A 16,104-nucleotide genomic window follows, 5' to 3' on the forward strand; every position below is an offset into this window, starting at 1 on the left:
GAGCTAGAGCCGGAAGGTTATTAGCTTAGCTTAGCATAAAGTTGGGGGAAAAAAGAAACCAACCACTGAGGAGCAGGTCGCACCTTGTTTGTTTATTCGGTACACAAACAGGACTGTAAAAGTCATGTCTCCGCTCTCTCGTGGAGTTTTGTCACACTGACCAGAGTGACAACTAGTGAATAAAGTAAATACACTGTAGCCTAAATATAACCACACAGGGCTAAAACGAGAGATACACAATTTCCCAAACACAGTAAAGAAAGTGATAGAAAATGAATACCTTTTCAAACACATTCATTAATATTCTCCAGTTATCGTTTAGTTCACACACACACACACACACGCATTTTTCTGGAAAGTAATTATTCCGTGCAGCACTCCTTTGAAATGCCTTTTCTCGTCGTCGCCTTTATCTCACCGGGAACGATAACAACGCCTCTTGTTGATTAATTGAATTTGTTTTGTGTGAGGTCGGGCGCAAACAATATTTGTGTGCGCGTGTGTGTGTGTGTGTGTGTGTGTGTGTGTGTGTGTGTGTGTGTGTGTGTGTGTGTGTGTGTGTGTGTGTGTGAGAGAGAGACAGAGACTCTGGGTTTCTTGTATCTCCGCAGCATTACTAAACCTTGCATTAGCACAACAATATAAAGGATGTGCATATAGGAAAATACAAAATATCTTGTTTGCAGGTTATTTCCGTGAGCAGAATTTATGTTTATTTCAAATATCAGCCGGTTTCTGACTGGTTCGCACTGGCGACTGATTTTCAGTTGGCGGTAAAGAGCAGTGAACGAGGTTAGGAGGCACTTCAGGACACTTCACATCAAACAGCTAGCCGCTTTGGGGTTTTTTTGGGTACAAATGTGTGCGTGTGAGCAGCCAGCCTGCCTCCCAGCCTCTTCTGCGGCTCCCAAAATCCTGTCACAATGATAACCCTGATCACAGAACAGACCTATATCCATGGTGACATCTGCGACACACACACACACACACACACACACACACACACACACACACACACACACACACACACATTAGTGCTGCTCTATTTCAGCTTAGGCCTACATGCATGTAAAGGCAGGCAGAGTCGCTTCAGAATCAGCTTCATCGAGTCCTTCATCTCTTTTTTAAAAATCGTCTGTGGTGCAACCACAGATAACGACAAAATTGACAATATAAATAGATAAAAAAAAATAGGTCAGTGTTTAATTTATTGTTGTATAATCTTTATATATACATAAAGAAATACACTGTATGTTTACATCAGCGTATGAACGCTGGATGAATCATTCTGCAGAGAAAGTTTCACTACATTTTTTCAGAGGACGTTTATCTTTACGTCATCCGGCACACGGAGCTGACTGAGATGCTGAGTCAGGCTCCTGCGTCACAGGCAACTTACTGTGCTTCTTTCTTAACTTGTTGTCCATCCACTGTGCAGCAGAAGCAAACCGAACGAGCGTAGACAAGCACATAAACGGGAGACACAGTATTGAGTGTGGGTCACCTGTGTTTGGTAGTGCTCAGAGCCTATTACACAATTATTGTAGCTGAAAAAAAAAGACTTGGATCGTAAACGTTTGCTTTGAGACAAGCTCCAAAGCGTGCGGTGAGTAAATATGGCCCTGCAAAACATTAATGAGGGTATAGAATATTTATTTTGGTCATTAGGTGACAATGGCATAACACATATTTACAGCCTAGTTTTTTTATTGTCCTTTGTTTGTTAATTTAGGTTTTTCTCTGTCCGCTGTTAGGCAACATGGTCCTCGGAAATGTTTGAACAATCAGAAGTGCACCTCAAAAGGTGCTATATGCTGGATTGGGAGCATCTCAGTTGCCTCTCAGTCGGCTCTCAACATGGCGACGGTTGAGAAGCTAACACTGCTAACAGCGCTAACAGAGCACAGTATGGCAAACGTGCTGACAGAGCGAACAGTGTTTACTCGATGGGTTACCAGAGGCTGAGTGCAACGCTTCCGCGACATCGCGGTCGGTGGAGACGTTATCGATTGTAACCAAATTGTGAGAGCGGTGCACAGAGGCGTCCATGAGGTAGCTGGTGAAGCACATTCACGTGCACAAACTTGCATAGAAAGTAGTTGTTTGATGATATATCAATGCTCTGAATATTGTATATATTGCATCTTTAAGTTACAAAAGGTTCAGAAGCCCTGCCCCTAACCACCAGGACAACATAATGATCACTTTCACTATATCACACATCCATTACATTACATTACGGTCATTTAGCAGACGCTTTTATCCAAAGCGACTTACAAATCAGTATCTATCTACACACCGCAGACACAGCTACGGGAGCAATTTTGGGGTTAAGCGTCTTGCTCAAGGACACATTGACATGAGAGCAGGAGTCAGGGATCGAATCGCCGGCCCTCTGATTGAAAGGCGGCCATGCTCTCCACTTAGCCACGGTCACCCCATCCATCAATCTGTTGGAAAGTTTTTCCAAAGAATAAATCAATTATTTCGTCTGTAAATTGCCAAAAAAATATTTTGAATATGAAGAGCAGTATTGATCTGATCAGGCATCTGACAAATTGTTACATTTGTTTGTTTTTAAGAGGCGATACAATACAAAATTAAACATTAATCAGACAAGTTTTTTATACTAATTATTATTTTAATAATTTAAAAAATATATTTTAAAAATGATCTGTACATTAGTCATTAGATTAATCGACTAATTGTAAAACTTAATAAGATTAATCAATAAAAAATTGTATGGCTGATAATCTACATAGACCCAGTGACTTCATGCATGTTCAGTGCTAATCTAAAAGGCATTTCTCTGAAAAAGATATATTCTGCTGCTCTGTCGCACTCTAACAAATGCTAACGCTAGCATGCTAACATTTTCACAATGGCCGTTAGTTTGGCAGGTATTTACACCTCTGCTACCCGTTTCTCAAACCCTACTTGCTGGAAATTAAAGACCAGACCTGGGCCTCACGATGCCCCCCCCCCCCAGCCTGGTGAGGAGCTAGAGCCAGGCCTGAATGTCCAGGGCTCCCCCTTCTCCTCCCCCCTGGAGCTCCAGACCTGACAGTGATGAATGAAACACTGCAGCTAATGTCTGGCTAGTGGATATTGGAGACACACACACACACACACACACACACACACACACACACACACACACACACACACACACACACACACACACACACACACACACACACACACACAAAGAAAAGATTGCCTCAACTGCACTGCAATTAAATCTACAAAGTAACCTCCCCCCCACCCCCAACCCCTTCCCCTCCTCCTCCCGTGGTCTCTCTCTCTCTGATTGCCTGGTTTCTTCATCTTCCTCCTGCTCCCCCCTTTCTTATCAGCCTCCCTTTTACATCTCCCTCATCCACCCATCTCTCTCTCTCTCCATTCATTTCTCCTCGCTACAGCGTTTCCTCCCTCCCTCTATATGAGCCTCTCAATCAGCTACTCTGATTGCCATCATCATTTTTATTACCGCCCATCATCACGACCATCAGTGTTACCCTCATTGTTCTGCCGCTGACAGCCTCGAGAAAGACGCGTCCTCGCGCGGGTATGTTTTTGAGGGTTTTATGTTGGAAAAACAAACTCCTTCGTGGGCTTCAATGGGCTTTGGATACAATGGCCAAGGCTGTTGTTAAGGAGATGCTTCCACTTGTGTGTGAATGTGGTGGAGACAAACGTAAGCCTTAAAAAATGAAGAAAGCACATACTGGATTTAGATTGTCGAGGGCAGAGCTTTTACCAGGAAGTTGTTCAGCAGAAGCATTACGCCGACGTTAAAATACACAGTGTTTTTTCTCCATTTGGGTCTGTTTGGATCTGGTCCTTTGAGAAGGGGTCCGACCGGCCCTGGTCTCGTCTTTTAGGTTCTCCACAGGTTCATTCTAGGTCCGATCCCAAATTTTGGCACCCTAAAGACCTCAACCTCAAACTAACTTCATAACCGTGCTTGACAGGAGGTCCTGCTTTTGTCCTGAGTTTTCACTTGAGCAACCGTATTTGTTGATGAAATAAATGATGATGGTTTTCTGTTTATATCCCGTGACATTGTAATACGCTTCTTAATAATAATAATAATAATAATAATAATAATAATAATAATAAAACATCTTTTGAGTCAGACCCTGAAGCATCTAGTAACTAGAAAACAGCCTCTCAATAACAGAAAAGGGCCTTTGCTTTAAGAAATAGCGTGATTTCAGAATAAATCTTTTCCAAGAAGTTTCCTGGAAAGAAAGAGATATTAAAGTCTTTAAAACACTAAGACCCAATGGATTTTTGATTTTAATTTGTGTGCATGTGCAGTTCAGGGGAAATCAATCAAGCTGGCATTGGTGTGTTTTGATGAGATATCTCAGAACGTTTTCATGAATCAGGTTTTTTCTTTATTGTTCACTCAAGGAAAATTCAATCAATCTGGCGTTGGTTTATTAATTTTAAGAATGGTTAAACTGATAAAAGCCAAACTCTTAATTGATTCAATATTAATTTATTATTGGAAACATAGTATGGAATTTCTATGCAGGAAACCTGGGAAATGATTAAATAAAAGTGTTGCCACAGATCCTCTTTTCCCTGAAGACTAATGTTACAGAATGTGAAGCGGCTGCAAGATGACGTTGTGCGATACCCCGATACGAGGTCTCTATTGTTCCGGTCACAGAGTGCGCATGCTGTGAAAACAATATTGATTCATCTCCAGAAAACCTTTACCTTTTAAATGTATGCTTCCTGTTTTGTTCTCCTTTCTGTCATCTTCTCTAAACCTTCGAAACACTTGACTGACAGCTGTGTTTGTGTGTGTGTGTGTGTGTGTGTAACTAGAGTGGTGGTCGGGGTAAATGTGTGTGTCTGTGATCGATCAGTCAGAGCCATTAGCAGTGAGGCAGTGTGTGTGTGTGTGTGTGTGTGTGTGTGTGTGTGTGTGTGTGTGTGTGTGTGTGTGTGTGTTGTATGAAATAGTACATAATGCACTTAAAAGATGGTGGGCTGACTGGACCCTTTCAGACGTGGAAACTGTAATACTGCCGTGTAATATCTACAGTGTACGTTCAAGTAATGGCTTTTTGCACTCGCACATAAATGTGCTTTAAGTCTGGACAATAGGGATGTAAACTCAAAATGCTCAGGAGATATTTGGCATTTAGCACACAGGTTTAGTTATATTTAATAAGTGATAGGAGAGGTTGTTTATTGCAGCATGTATACAGGCTTTTATTAACTGCGATACATTTATGATTTGGTATATGAGGGCTGCTCTTCATCGCACCGTGTACATTATTATCTCTTGGTTGACTACAGCTACACTGTGTGGAGTACACGTTGTTGTTGCTATGTTTAGCAGAAGTAGAAAAAGTACTCAGGTCGTTTACTTCAATAAATGTAGTAATACCGGGGCGTAAAAATACTTATAAAGTACTTAATTGAAAGTACATACACTAAAAGTACCAAAAAAAGCACTCATTATGCAGAATTTTCGAATAATATATAAATTTTATTGAATTATAGTTAACGATGCATTCATGTGTTTATCACTTTAATGTTGCAACTGCTAAAAGTGGAGCTAATGTTTGTATTATCATGTACTACCTGGAAGCTTAATCCATAATAATACATAACATATTAGTTGCTTTATATAGTATTTTCTATTAATGATCTAAATCTGCAAAGTAAAGCCTAACAAATGTAGTGGAGTAAAAAGTATGATATGCCTCTGAAATGTGTTGGGGTAGAAGTATAAAGAATAAAGTAGCATAGAATGGAAATACTCAAGTAAAAGACAAGTACCTCAAAACTTCAAGTACTTGAGTAAATGTACTTAGTTAGGTTCCACCACTGATGTTTAGTGATAAAAGGCTGCAGCGTTTACATGGAAGGATAAATTATTCATCCGTCAAAACTCAAACATCAAGCTCAACATCAAGCTCAAACAAGATATCTATCATATTGAATGCTAATGAAAATGCAGCGTATGCATGTGGTTTACTTTTCACCTCCACCCGAGTCATAATTACAGCTGCAACTGCCTGCTGCTGTACCAGATTTTTGACTCAACTTCACCTCACGCAGTATCTGTCTCATGTAAATGAGCTGTACTTAAGTAAAGTACAAGTATGTCATAATTGTACTTGGGTATTTCCATTCTGTGCTACTTTAGACTACATTTTAGAGGGAAACATTAGACTCTTTACTGCACTACATTTATTTATTATTATACACTTGAAATTAGACTTAAGTTGGATTTAGAATTTACTTGTAGTATTTTAGACGCTTAAGTAAAGGATCTGAATACTTCTTTCTCCCACTACAACCCCCTTTAAACTGTGTTTTCGGTGGTTGAATCAGATAAAACAACATTGAATATCTGAGTGACAACACAGCTCAACTTTCAGCCTCGGTCTGTCTTGTTTCTCTTCTCCTCCATCTTATCATCTTCTCTCTGTCGCTCTAATGGGTCTCCCTCATCTGTTATGTCGCTCGCATTCTCCTCCTTAAATGCCCGTCATTATGCCCTTCAAGGTTACCGAGCCACCTGCTGATGGAATGGCGTGCGCACACAAACACATTTCATTTGCTGGTTTCCCTGCGCGTTGTCGTGGTAACTGCCGTGACAACGGTAAGATGGATTGAAGTGCGGCTGAACCTGATAACGCCGCGCGGTCGCTTAACGTGTTCAAGAGACGTGATGGACAGACCGATACGGCTTCACGTGGATTTACCTGGTCCCCTGTATGTCTGATAAACTAGACGAGGACACCGGGAGGACATTACACCCACGTGTGTGATGGATGAAGTATTCAGATCCTTTACTGAAGTAGAAGTACAAATACCACGATGTAAAAACACTCTGTTACGAGTAAAAGTCCTGCAGTGAAAATGTAACTGAAGGAAAAGAACAATCAGGAAAACGTTATATAAAGTATTAAAAGTAAAAGTACGATGGAAAATGTCCCATGACGGCTATAATATAACAGAGTATTATCACTCATGCATTAATGTAAAAAAAAAAAAAAAAAGATTCTACTGTTGTAGTTGGTTGAGGTGGAGATCTGTTTCAACTATTAATTAATGATTTTTTTGTTACGCAGTAATCTGCTCGTTGTTTTCTGCACAAATCGATTGTTGGGTTTGTAAAGAAATTCAGAAAATAATGAGAAATGTCACAATTACCAAGAACCACAAGTGACTCCTTCACAATATTTGTTTTGTCCAACCAACAGCACGAAAGACAGGTCCCCTTCACGAAGTCCGCTATGTTGCGCCGCCATGTTTCTACTGTAGCCTAGAACGGACAAACCTAACACTGGCACTAGATAGGGCCATTCGCGCTTTTACATTACCCGAAGAACATCAAAATTCTCCTATAAGCTTGGAAAGGGAGGAGTGGGCGGAGGAGTGTTCAGTTGGCTGCAATCTACCACCTCACCACTACAACAGTCCTGTAAGTATTGGACAGACAATGGAGGTACGATGGTCCAAAGTGACGTCTATAAATTGCTAATTTTGTCTAAGCGGTCAAAACCCACGGGCGTTCAATTAACAATATGTATAACAGAAAAAAGCTGAAAATACCCACATTTAAGATGCTGTAAAAAGGTCAATAGTTTTTCCATTTCATCACTAGACCAATGATTGTTCATACCAGTCCACTTTTATCGTTGCTTCTGAAGTGCAAAAACAAAACAAAGAACTGAGTATGTCGGATTGAAAACATAAATACAGTTATTTTATTTTTCGGCTGAAGCTAAGTGAGCTAACGGTTAGCTGGACTGCAGCTAGAGATGTTCATATAGAAAGAATCAAAACAGCTGATCAATGGGGTTTTGGCTTCAACTCGCAGAAACAACCTTATTTTTTTTAAATAAACTTGATATCACCGTCTTATTAGCATAACGTCTCTCCGGATATTAATGTCAAAAATTTGCTGTAAAACCTACACAAACCACAACAGAAAGCTGCAATAATAATGATTTACATTCACAAGTACAACTGCCAATTAAAAGACCAGATGTTGGATGTCTGAATGCATCTGCATTAAGCTGTGATGAGAATGACAATAATTTCTTCATTAGGCTTTTGTTTTAAGTTTTTCATCCCTCTGTGTGGAGGGGGAGGGGTTTAGTAAAATGTCAACTAGGAGTATCAATGTCCAGGTAACATCAGAATACAAGTTACATGTATTGGATTTATCAATGAGATATCATAAACCACTGAAAAAGTGATAAATTCCACCAAGTTAAGATTTAATACCACTTTTGATACCATTCGGCTTTCATTATTTCATACACTGTTAGAGGTAACTAAGGCTTGTAAATGGACATCTACTCTTTATATTCATTCAGACACAACTTACTTTACATTTAACCTTACAGTTAATACTGACTCTTCTAGCATTAACAGCAATGTCTTTGCAGGTCATTGGTGTAGACGTGTTTACAGTTTGGGAATATGAAGGTGGTTAAAAGTACAGCTGAAACATGACAAGATTTTTTAAAAATGCCAACCATCTGCAAAACAGGCTTTTGAAGAAAGCACCTTTCATGTGCATGACTTTTATCATCACTTATGTGTCCAATACCCAGACTGTTGACAAAGTTCCATTTTAAAAAAGGCGCAAACTACACCTTCAAACTCACTATATAACTCAATATACATAGTTTGAACCCCATTTATGATCTATGATCCATCTACAATCTGTAATCTACAGCTGAAAGTCCAGAACAGCTACTAAACAGACCTTGTGGTGAGATTGCATTGTCAACTGCTGTTTCCAAGATCAAGAACAAAACTTTAAAACCTTTTTAGCCAACATGTAAGGTAACTCAATAAAGAGTAACTTAACACTCACTAAAAGTCGTGTTGTTGCTGACCTCCAGTGGTTTCACCTGGTTGCAGTGACGTACAGGTGTAACATCACTGTTTTTCAGCCTGGTGTTAAGTTATTTCTTCACGTGGAAATCTGACCATCTAAAATCAATGACAACTGGGCACACTGGACCTGCTGATACAGACCATGGGATATGATTTAAAGCTCTGGAAATCTACTAAATGGACCCATTTGTTTTGTCAAACCACTGTTTCAAAAAGGTAGAGAATGAAAGTTCTGAATCTAAAACTATCAACCAAGTCAACTGCGTACAGACACCCAACAAACAGTATGGAAACACCTGCTTTGGTCTTTAAGTTAAAGGTTTCTGGCCTCACTCGGCCTACTTCCTAACCTCTGGGTCGGTTTCCAGAAAAAAAAAACAATTGATCCAAAAACACCTGGTTTTAACTCGTATATCAAGACATTGTACCTAACTTTATGAAACCATCTTCCCTAAACACTGTAACTGTAGTCCAGTTGATTGGGTCAAACACAGCCAACAAGCATTCATGCACAAACCTCTTGCTTGGCACGGGGTCGGCCTTCCTCTGCCTGCTGGTAGACTCTTTGAGGTCAAACATACGTTCTTATCCGGCTCAGAGACGTCGTTTGGCGCTTTAAAACCTTACCAATGCTTCGTTGCCATTAGAATTACAGGTTGACTTATCTGATTGTGTGGTCACGCTGCGCTTTGTCTCCGAAAACTCGTTGGTGTCCGACGGCTCCAATGCGGAATATCGATCAAAAAGAGAAAATAGCTTGTTTTGTTTGTTTTTTTGGTTTCCATAGCCCTTTCAGAAGCTAAGTTTTCAGACGTTTGAAAGAACTTTTTCTCTCTCGTCTTTTTCGGAGCCGAGGCAGAGCTTGTCCCCATCCACCAACGCAACCGCCGCCGCCACGCCTGGCCATTTCTTGATTTCCTCTGGCGCTGCAGCCCTGAGCCAGACAGACAAAGGAGGGGAAGCCCTGCCAAGTCTCTCCACTGCAGGCATGGCTTCTCCGTTCCTCTCTGCTCCCTCGCTCTTTCTTCGTCGCTCACGATGGTGGCAGCGTTCCCGAGAAGCTTTGGCGACGCTCCAGCATGTCTGCCACTCCGTCTGAACCGTTCCATCCATCCCAATCGTCCTTTTTGGCGGTGGACCCCCCCCCCATCCCATCCCACCCCGCCCTCCTAACCCACATTCTTCTTCCCCCGTCCGACCCCCTCACACACATTTTGGGTAAATCAATCCAAACAAAATTTAAAATACTCAAGCCTTTGACTTTCCACTCCTCCGATCTTCCCGTTGCTCTCCGTCTCTTGAACACTGAACCCCAATAACACCGAGTCAATATCTCCTCCACGCAACCTTTACACTTCCTACTCATTACTGTCATCTTTCTCTTTTTAATGTCAGAGGCTGTTGAGTGTGCTTGTGTGTGTGTGTGTCTTGTGTCTTTTGTTCTGTGCCAGTGCAGATCTATTCATCATGTGCCAAGACTCAGCGCCCTCACTTGTAGTGAAGAGGGGGCAGGTTGGTGCCAAACGCCCCAACTGCCAACTTGGTGCTGCTGTTTGCAAAAAAAAACCTCCCTATCTCACACAGCACACACTTTTGTTTAAGCCATTTACACACTAGAGTAACAATTATGATTTAGAACGATTGAGTAAATCAATAAATGTACGGATTATCAAAATACTGACAGTCATGAATTGAAGCTGCTTACATCTGATATTTGATGCTTAATATCCTCATTCAATGTCTTCAATGTTGTGATCTTTATCGTTATAGACTTTCAGTGAAAATAACAGTATTGTAGTGATATGATCATGTCTATATGTGTTTGATCCAAAATACAGATTTTGAACAAAAGTGCAATTAAAAACTAATAAAACAAGATGTAGTACATTTTTGGTTTTAAATGTGTTGAGTTTTCTGAGGCAAATATTTCCAAATTCATGCCATAACTGTTTGATGGAATAAATGGTGAAAGATTTCCATATTTACAACTGGCGGGCGTTCACATCGCACTACTCAGGACGGCTGCATCGATGCAGAGTTGGTCGTGTGATTATTAAAAATACTGTGCGTATTTACAATATACATTAGAACCATTTCATTTGGGTTTATTTACATTGAACTATGGACTTTGGCTGACAGCGGGTGTCCGTCTGTTTTAGGAATCCATAGTTTTAGATTCCTAATGAAGACATGAATGTTGACTTGAACGCTGTTTGGACTCCCCAATATAATATATTATACCAAAAATAATTAATATTGGAAAATATGTATTTTACTCATATCCGTATTGCCCAGCACCACTGCAAATTCAAATATTTGAAAGCCATATAATTCCAAACTTCACAAGCTACTGAGCAGTATGTAAAGTAACTAAATTACCTCCACATTTCCCAGCTGCATTAAAAAAAAGTAAATAATTATACTCAAATACTACATTACTCTGAAATGGGCCATTTTGTATAATGGCTATTTTTACTATAAGAATATTTGGATGTTAATACTTTTGTACTTTTTTTACTTGAATAACATTTTGAATGCAAGACTTCTAACAAAGTATTTCTACATTGTGGTGTAACTTAACTACTTTCTGTGGAGGATCTGAGTAACGTTACTTCTTTCCACCACTGTACAATGACAATGTAATAGCTGCACAGAGTGTGGAGTCAGAGGTGAAAGAGCAATAATACAGTAACAAAAAAATGCACCACCATATATAAGGTTAACTGTCATATATTTACATTACATGTGGTATGCCAATATTCTGCGCATGCGCAGTAGTAGCCGCAGGCGCTAACATAACAAATGGCGACATTTAAAGTTTACGCTACTTGCTTTAATACTGTCTTTATAGGGAATTTAGTTCCCATCGTATAAGGAATGCAACGTCGCAAATGTTACCGCGAGATAACCAGAACACCAAATAAAACGGCAAAATGGCAAATATGCGTTTTGGTTAGTTACGTAAAAGTTACACCATTCTTGCTAAAGAAGCTAATGTACAAAAGCTAGCTTACCGGATACTTTAATGCCGTCGGTCCGGCCGGGAAGTGCAGTTTCTGGAGTCGGCATTTGGGATTTAGAGCCCATCTCTCCCATGCTACTGTTGACAAAATGACGCCAAACTAGACGGAGCCTGGAGGAGGATACCATTGACCCGGCAGCAGCACGACACACCCCTGCTCCACACTGAGGGCTAGCTCAGTTAGCTAAGCTACATAACAGCGATCTTACCTAACGTCAACACAAGGCTTGTGTAACAGCAAGGTGCCCACTGCTACTCAACAATGACCATAAACTAAACGACGAGCCTAAATGTATCATATTCGCACTTAAAATATGATGTAAACATTTGTCTCTCATGAACAAATCTGCCCCCCCCACAAACACTGACTCTAAGCAGTATTTATTTGGTAAAATTCTTAATTTCTTGCTTTTTTTTCCTTCTTCTAATTGACATCACGTGTGCGCCGAATTCACCAGACGACTTCGTAATTTGATCAGTTAGTAGATACGTGCACACTGGTCATGTGTAACGTTTCCAATAAGTAGAATGACGCTAACTTGATATAATTGTAAATGGAGTTTAGCATTGTTGCAAATTACTCCCAACAGTTGTGCTGCAAAATAATATAGACGTTTTCCAACTGTATTACAGAAAACTCAGGCTTCTTTCAGTGAAGATGTCCCTCGTGACGTTGGTGCTTGGACTGTTTATTAAATTGAGACAGGTGTTTTTGCTTATGGCCTCACTATCTGCACCCCCCCCCCCCCCACACACACACACACACACACACACACACACACACACACACACACACACACACCACTCTGTTGGTGTCAACTTTACAGTTTTAGCAAGCTTAATACTAAATGACAATTACATTACCACATATTTGTTATTTTTAGTGTTAGGTTGAGTTCAAGTGCAGATAAGAAAGCCAGGTATGTGGACATACAGGTTATTTTTACTTCCTTGAAAAAACTTGGGGGAAGAAAATCATATTAATAGGAGTTCTTAGAACCAAAACTACATATTCACCTTTTTTATTGTAGACTATTGGTTAAATATATATATATATATATATTTTATACATGATAAGCTATTTTTCCCAGTGTACCAGAGTTAGTTTGACCCGCAATCTTTATCACAATAGTGGCGTAATAATCAGTTTGAGGCCTCTATTCTCTGGCCTGTGTAAATGCATTTAGTATTATTATTGACATATAAGCATAACTTTTACACACAAAGGCTATTGCACAGTGGTGCAAAGTGGTGTGAGCTGTACACGCACGGCAACATGGAAAGGTAGGGCTGTCATGTCTTAACCTGTGATTTTGTCATCATGTTTGATGCAATCAACACTGTGTATCTCCTGTTTCCTTCTTCCTTTTTGTGGTGATGTTTCATGTTTCAAATCTTAACATGCTTATTCGCGTTGCTTAGATTAATAATGTAGATGTAAATGCGGCAGAAATAAAGCTTTAATCAGGGAATGTATATGCGCAAATGTTTCCATTTAAAACTGTCACACGGATATTAAAACCAAGACATCACATGGTAGAACATATAGCAGTAATATATAAATGGAGTGCGGTGTCACAAAAATAAACATTGTAAATAAAAGCATCAGTAAAATATGCTGAGTAGAATTATATAACATGAATAAGCATGTTGATAAAATATACAAACAGCATAACATATACATTAAATGTGTGTGTGTGTGTGTGTGTGTGTGTGTGTGTGTGTGTGTGTGTGTGTGTGTGTGTGTGTGTGTGTGTGTGTGTGTGTGTGTAAAAACTACACTCACTATCCAGTTTTATTCAGATAGTAAAGCTGGTTCTTGGTTGGCTGAAGAGAACGAGGCTCCGTCAGATGGAAGCCGCTGATTATTTATTTCATGGTTTGCGGCTGTAATGATGCAGTCAAATGAGTGCACGACAGCCCCCCATCAGTCCACTGGTTTCCAGTATATACACTGGGTATAGGAGGGACGGCTGAGGAGGACAGATGACGAGCCATAAGAACATATACATAAGAAGAAAAATACACATACATTTCAGCGTCTGATTGTGACGGTGAGAGTCATCTATAATTCAGAAGGATCGTGCACAATTTCACATTCCAGCAAAGAGGACGGGAGAGATGGAGTTTGGTCTATGTTTGGAGTATGTCTGAGGGAAGTGGTGGAATGCACATGTATTCACTCAAGTACTGTCCCGAAGCACAGTTTTAACATACTCGCATGCCACTTGAGTATTTCTATTCTCTGCCACTTTATCCTTCTACTCCATTACATTTATTTGACACTTTGATGCACTTAAATTAAAGCCAATCTACTCATAGACCAAGCAAGAAGACGAAGAAAAAAAAGCATTGAGTCCTATACTGTATATACACACACCATATAGTGTTTTTATTTAGATCCAGTTGCTCTAACATGTTGTTTCGTGAAACCATTTAAAATTAAGCCACCGCATTAACAGCGGTTAAGTACAGAGTCGGATGCTGGGATTGGTTTGCTCGGTGAGGCAGATGCTCTCGCTCTTTCTTTCCTCCATCCGTCCTCAGGAGAGGATGACAAGCAGAGGGAGGACAGAGCTGGAGCTCCATCTGACTCCCACTCTTTCAGAGGACCAGCCCCTCCCCTCCTCTCCCCTCCTCCTCTCTCCTCTCTCCCTCTGACTGCGCCCAACTTCTCTCCCTCCATCCTCCCATTCGGCTACTGTATCCACCTCCTGACTGCACCCAGCGCACACAAAACCTGATTTCCGAGGGCTTAGGATATCGCTTGGCTCCGCTGCTCTTCTGGGTTTGGACTATTTTGTGCTTGAAGAATTCTTCTGCAGAGAAAAAAAATACATATATTTTTTCTCAATTCAGCTGCAGAAGAAGGACAGTCCGACCCCCGCATCCCCCGCAACATCCCTCCGCATCCTCAGCATCCCTGCATGGACCTGCAGAGGAGAGCACCGCGGACCGGGCGGCGCACGCAGATTAAACAGGTTTCAAAGCGTTCTATCGCCGGACGAACAGAAGCTCCTGCATTGGTGTGTTTCATGGAGGTCTTAGCTGCATCAAACCTCGGTAAATGTCCGCTGATTGTTACTTTAAAAAAACATATTAGAAAGCTGCGCCATTTATCCTGCACCCTGCCGCTGAAAAGGTACTGTTAGGTTTTTCCAGAAAATAGGCTATCTGCAAGGTTTATTCATTTAAATCCAATATTTTTTATTTTTTAGGCCTTGTGGTTTTTAAACCTCCACCAGCTCCTTTCATCTGCGCTAAATCTGCTCCTGCAGCAGCCGCAGTGTGCTGTCGTGCTCTGCGGAACTTATTGTTTATCTCTTTCTGAAATATGAGCAAAAGGCTGCATGTACACACATGATACAGACCAAATACATAAAATGCATCTGCAATGCACTATATATATATATATATATATATATATATATATATATAGTATTATGGTAGTTATGGTGTTTTCATTGTATACAACATTACAACCTTTTTATGTATAAGTGTATGATGTAATGTGGTGGGCCCACGTAAATATTTATTATGTTATAATTTGAGTTATTGAAGATATTCTGTGTACTCGAGTATTGTAGAAATTTTGAACACAGGCTGACACACACGCCCGACCCCCACAAAGGCAGCCCCCCCTTTCCCCTCCCCCTCCCCTCCGCATTTTAGCCTACATGAGCTATCTGGGTCATTAGCATTTCAGCGGTTAATGAGGCTGCAGATGGGTCCTCTCCTCTGCCGGAGAGCCGTTGAGCAGCACAGATGCTGTTGCTGCTCCATCTGCAGCGACCACATTGAAATAATAGAATAAAAAAAAGGCTACATGGCATGATGTTTGTGGAGCTGACAGGGCTGTGTGTTCATGTGGGATGAGGAGTAGATATCGCACAAGCTTCCTCCCCTGCAGCTGTGTCATTAATGCAGTGGTGCCTATAAGAACGTGCATTATGACTGCTGCTGCTGGATAATGGAGGATAATGCTTTAATGGTCCGCAGTGCTGCTTAAAGGACCATACCGTTTTTTTCTTGTTTGTTTTGTTTTTAATAATCCATATCACTTTGAATAATTTTCCTCTGCATGTTGCATTATTTCTGATTTGTCTCCCCATGCATGCTTTTCACACATTTCATATGAAAATCACTTTGCAGAGACTTCAATCGGCCAATCCATCTTCGATGAACATTATCTC

The 16,104-nt window shown here is 40.5% G+C and overlaps 1 protein-coding gene across 2 annotated transcripts in view; it reads right to left on the minus strand.

The window, feature by feature from the left end:
- msraa (methionine sulfoxide reductase Aa) overlaps positions 1–12,101 on the minus strand; it is a 35,684-nt gene extending 23,583 nt beyond the window's left edge. The window contains exon 1 of one of the 2 annotated variants that reach the window (XM_068708520.1): positions 11,904–12,101. In XM_068708520.1, coding sequence (XP_068564621.1) covers positions 11,904–12,039 — 136 coding nt within the window. In that variant the 5' untranslated portion in view covers positions 12,040–12,101. Of the gene's footprint in view, positions 1–9,406; positions 9,984–11,903 lie in introns of those variants that run through there. The other variant, XM_068708522.1, reaches the window with a different exon arrangement.
- Between the last annotated feature and the right edge of the window lie 4,003 nt (positions 12,102–16,104).

The sequence above is a fragment of the Cebidichthys violaceus genome, unplaced genomic scaffold, assembly GCF_023349555.1.
Source record: "Cebidichthys violaceus isolate CVI_PGR_0920_01 unplaced genomic scaffold, fCebVio1.0.p SCAF_14, whole genome shotgun sequence".
NCBI lineage: Eukaryota > Metazoa > Chordata > Actinopteri > Perciformes > Stichaeidae > Cebidichthys > Cebidichthys violaceus.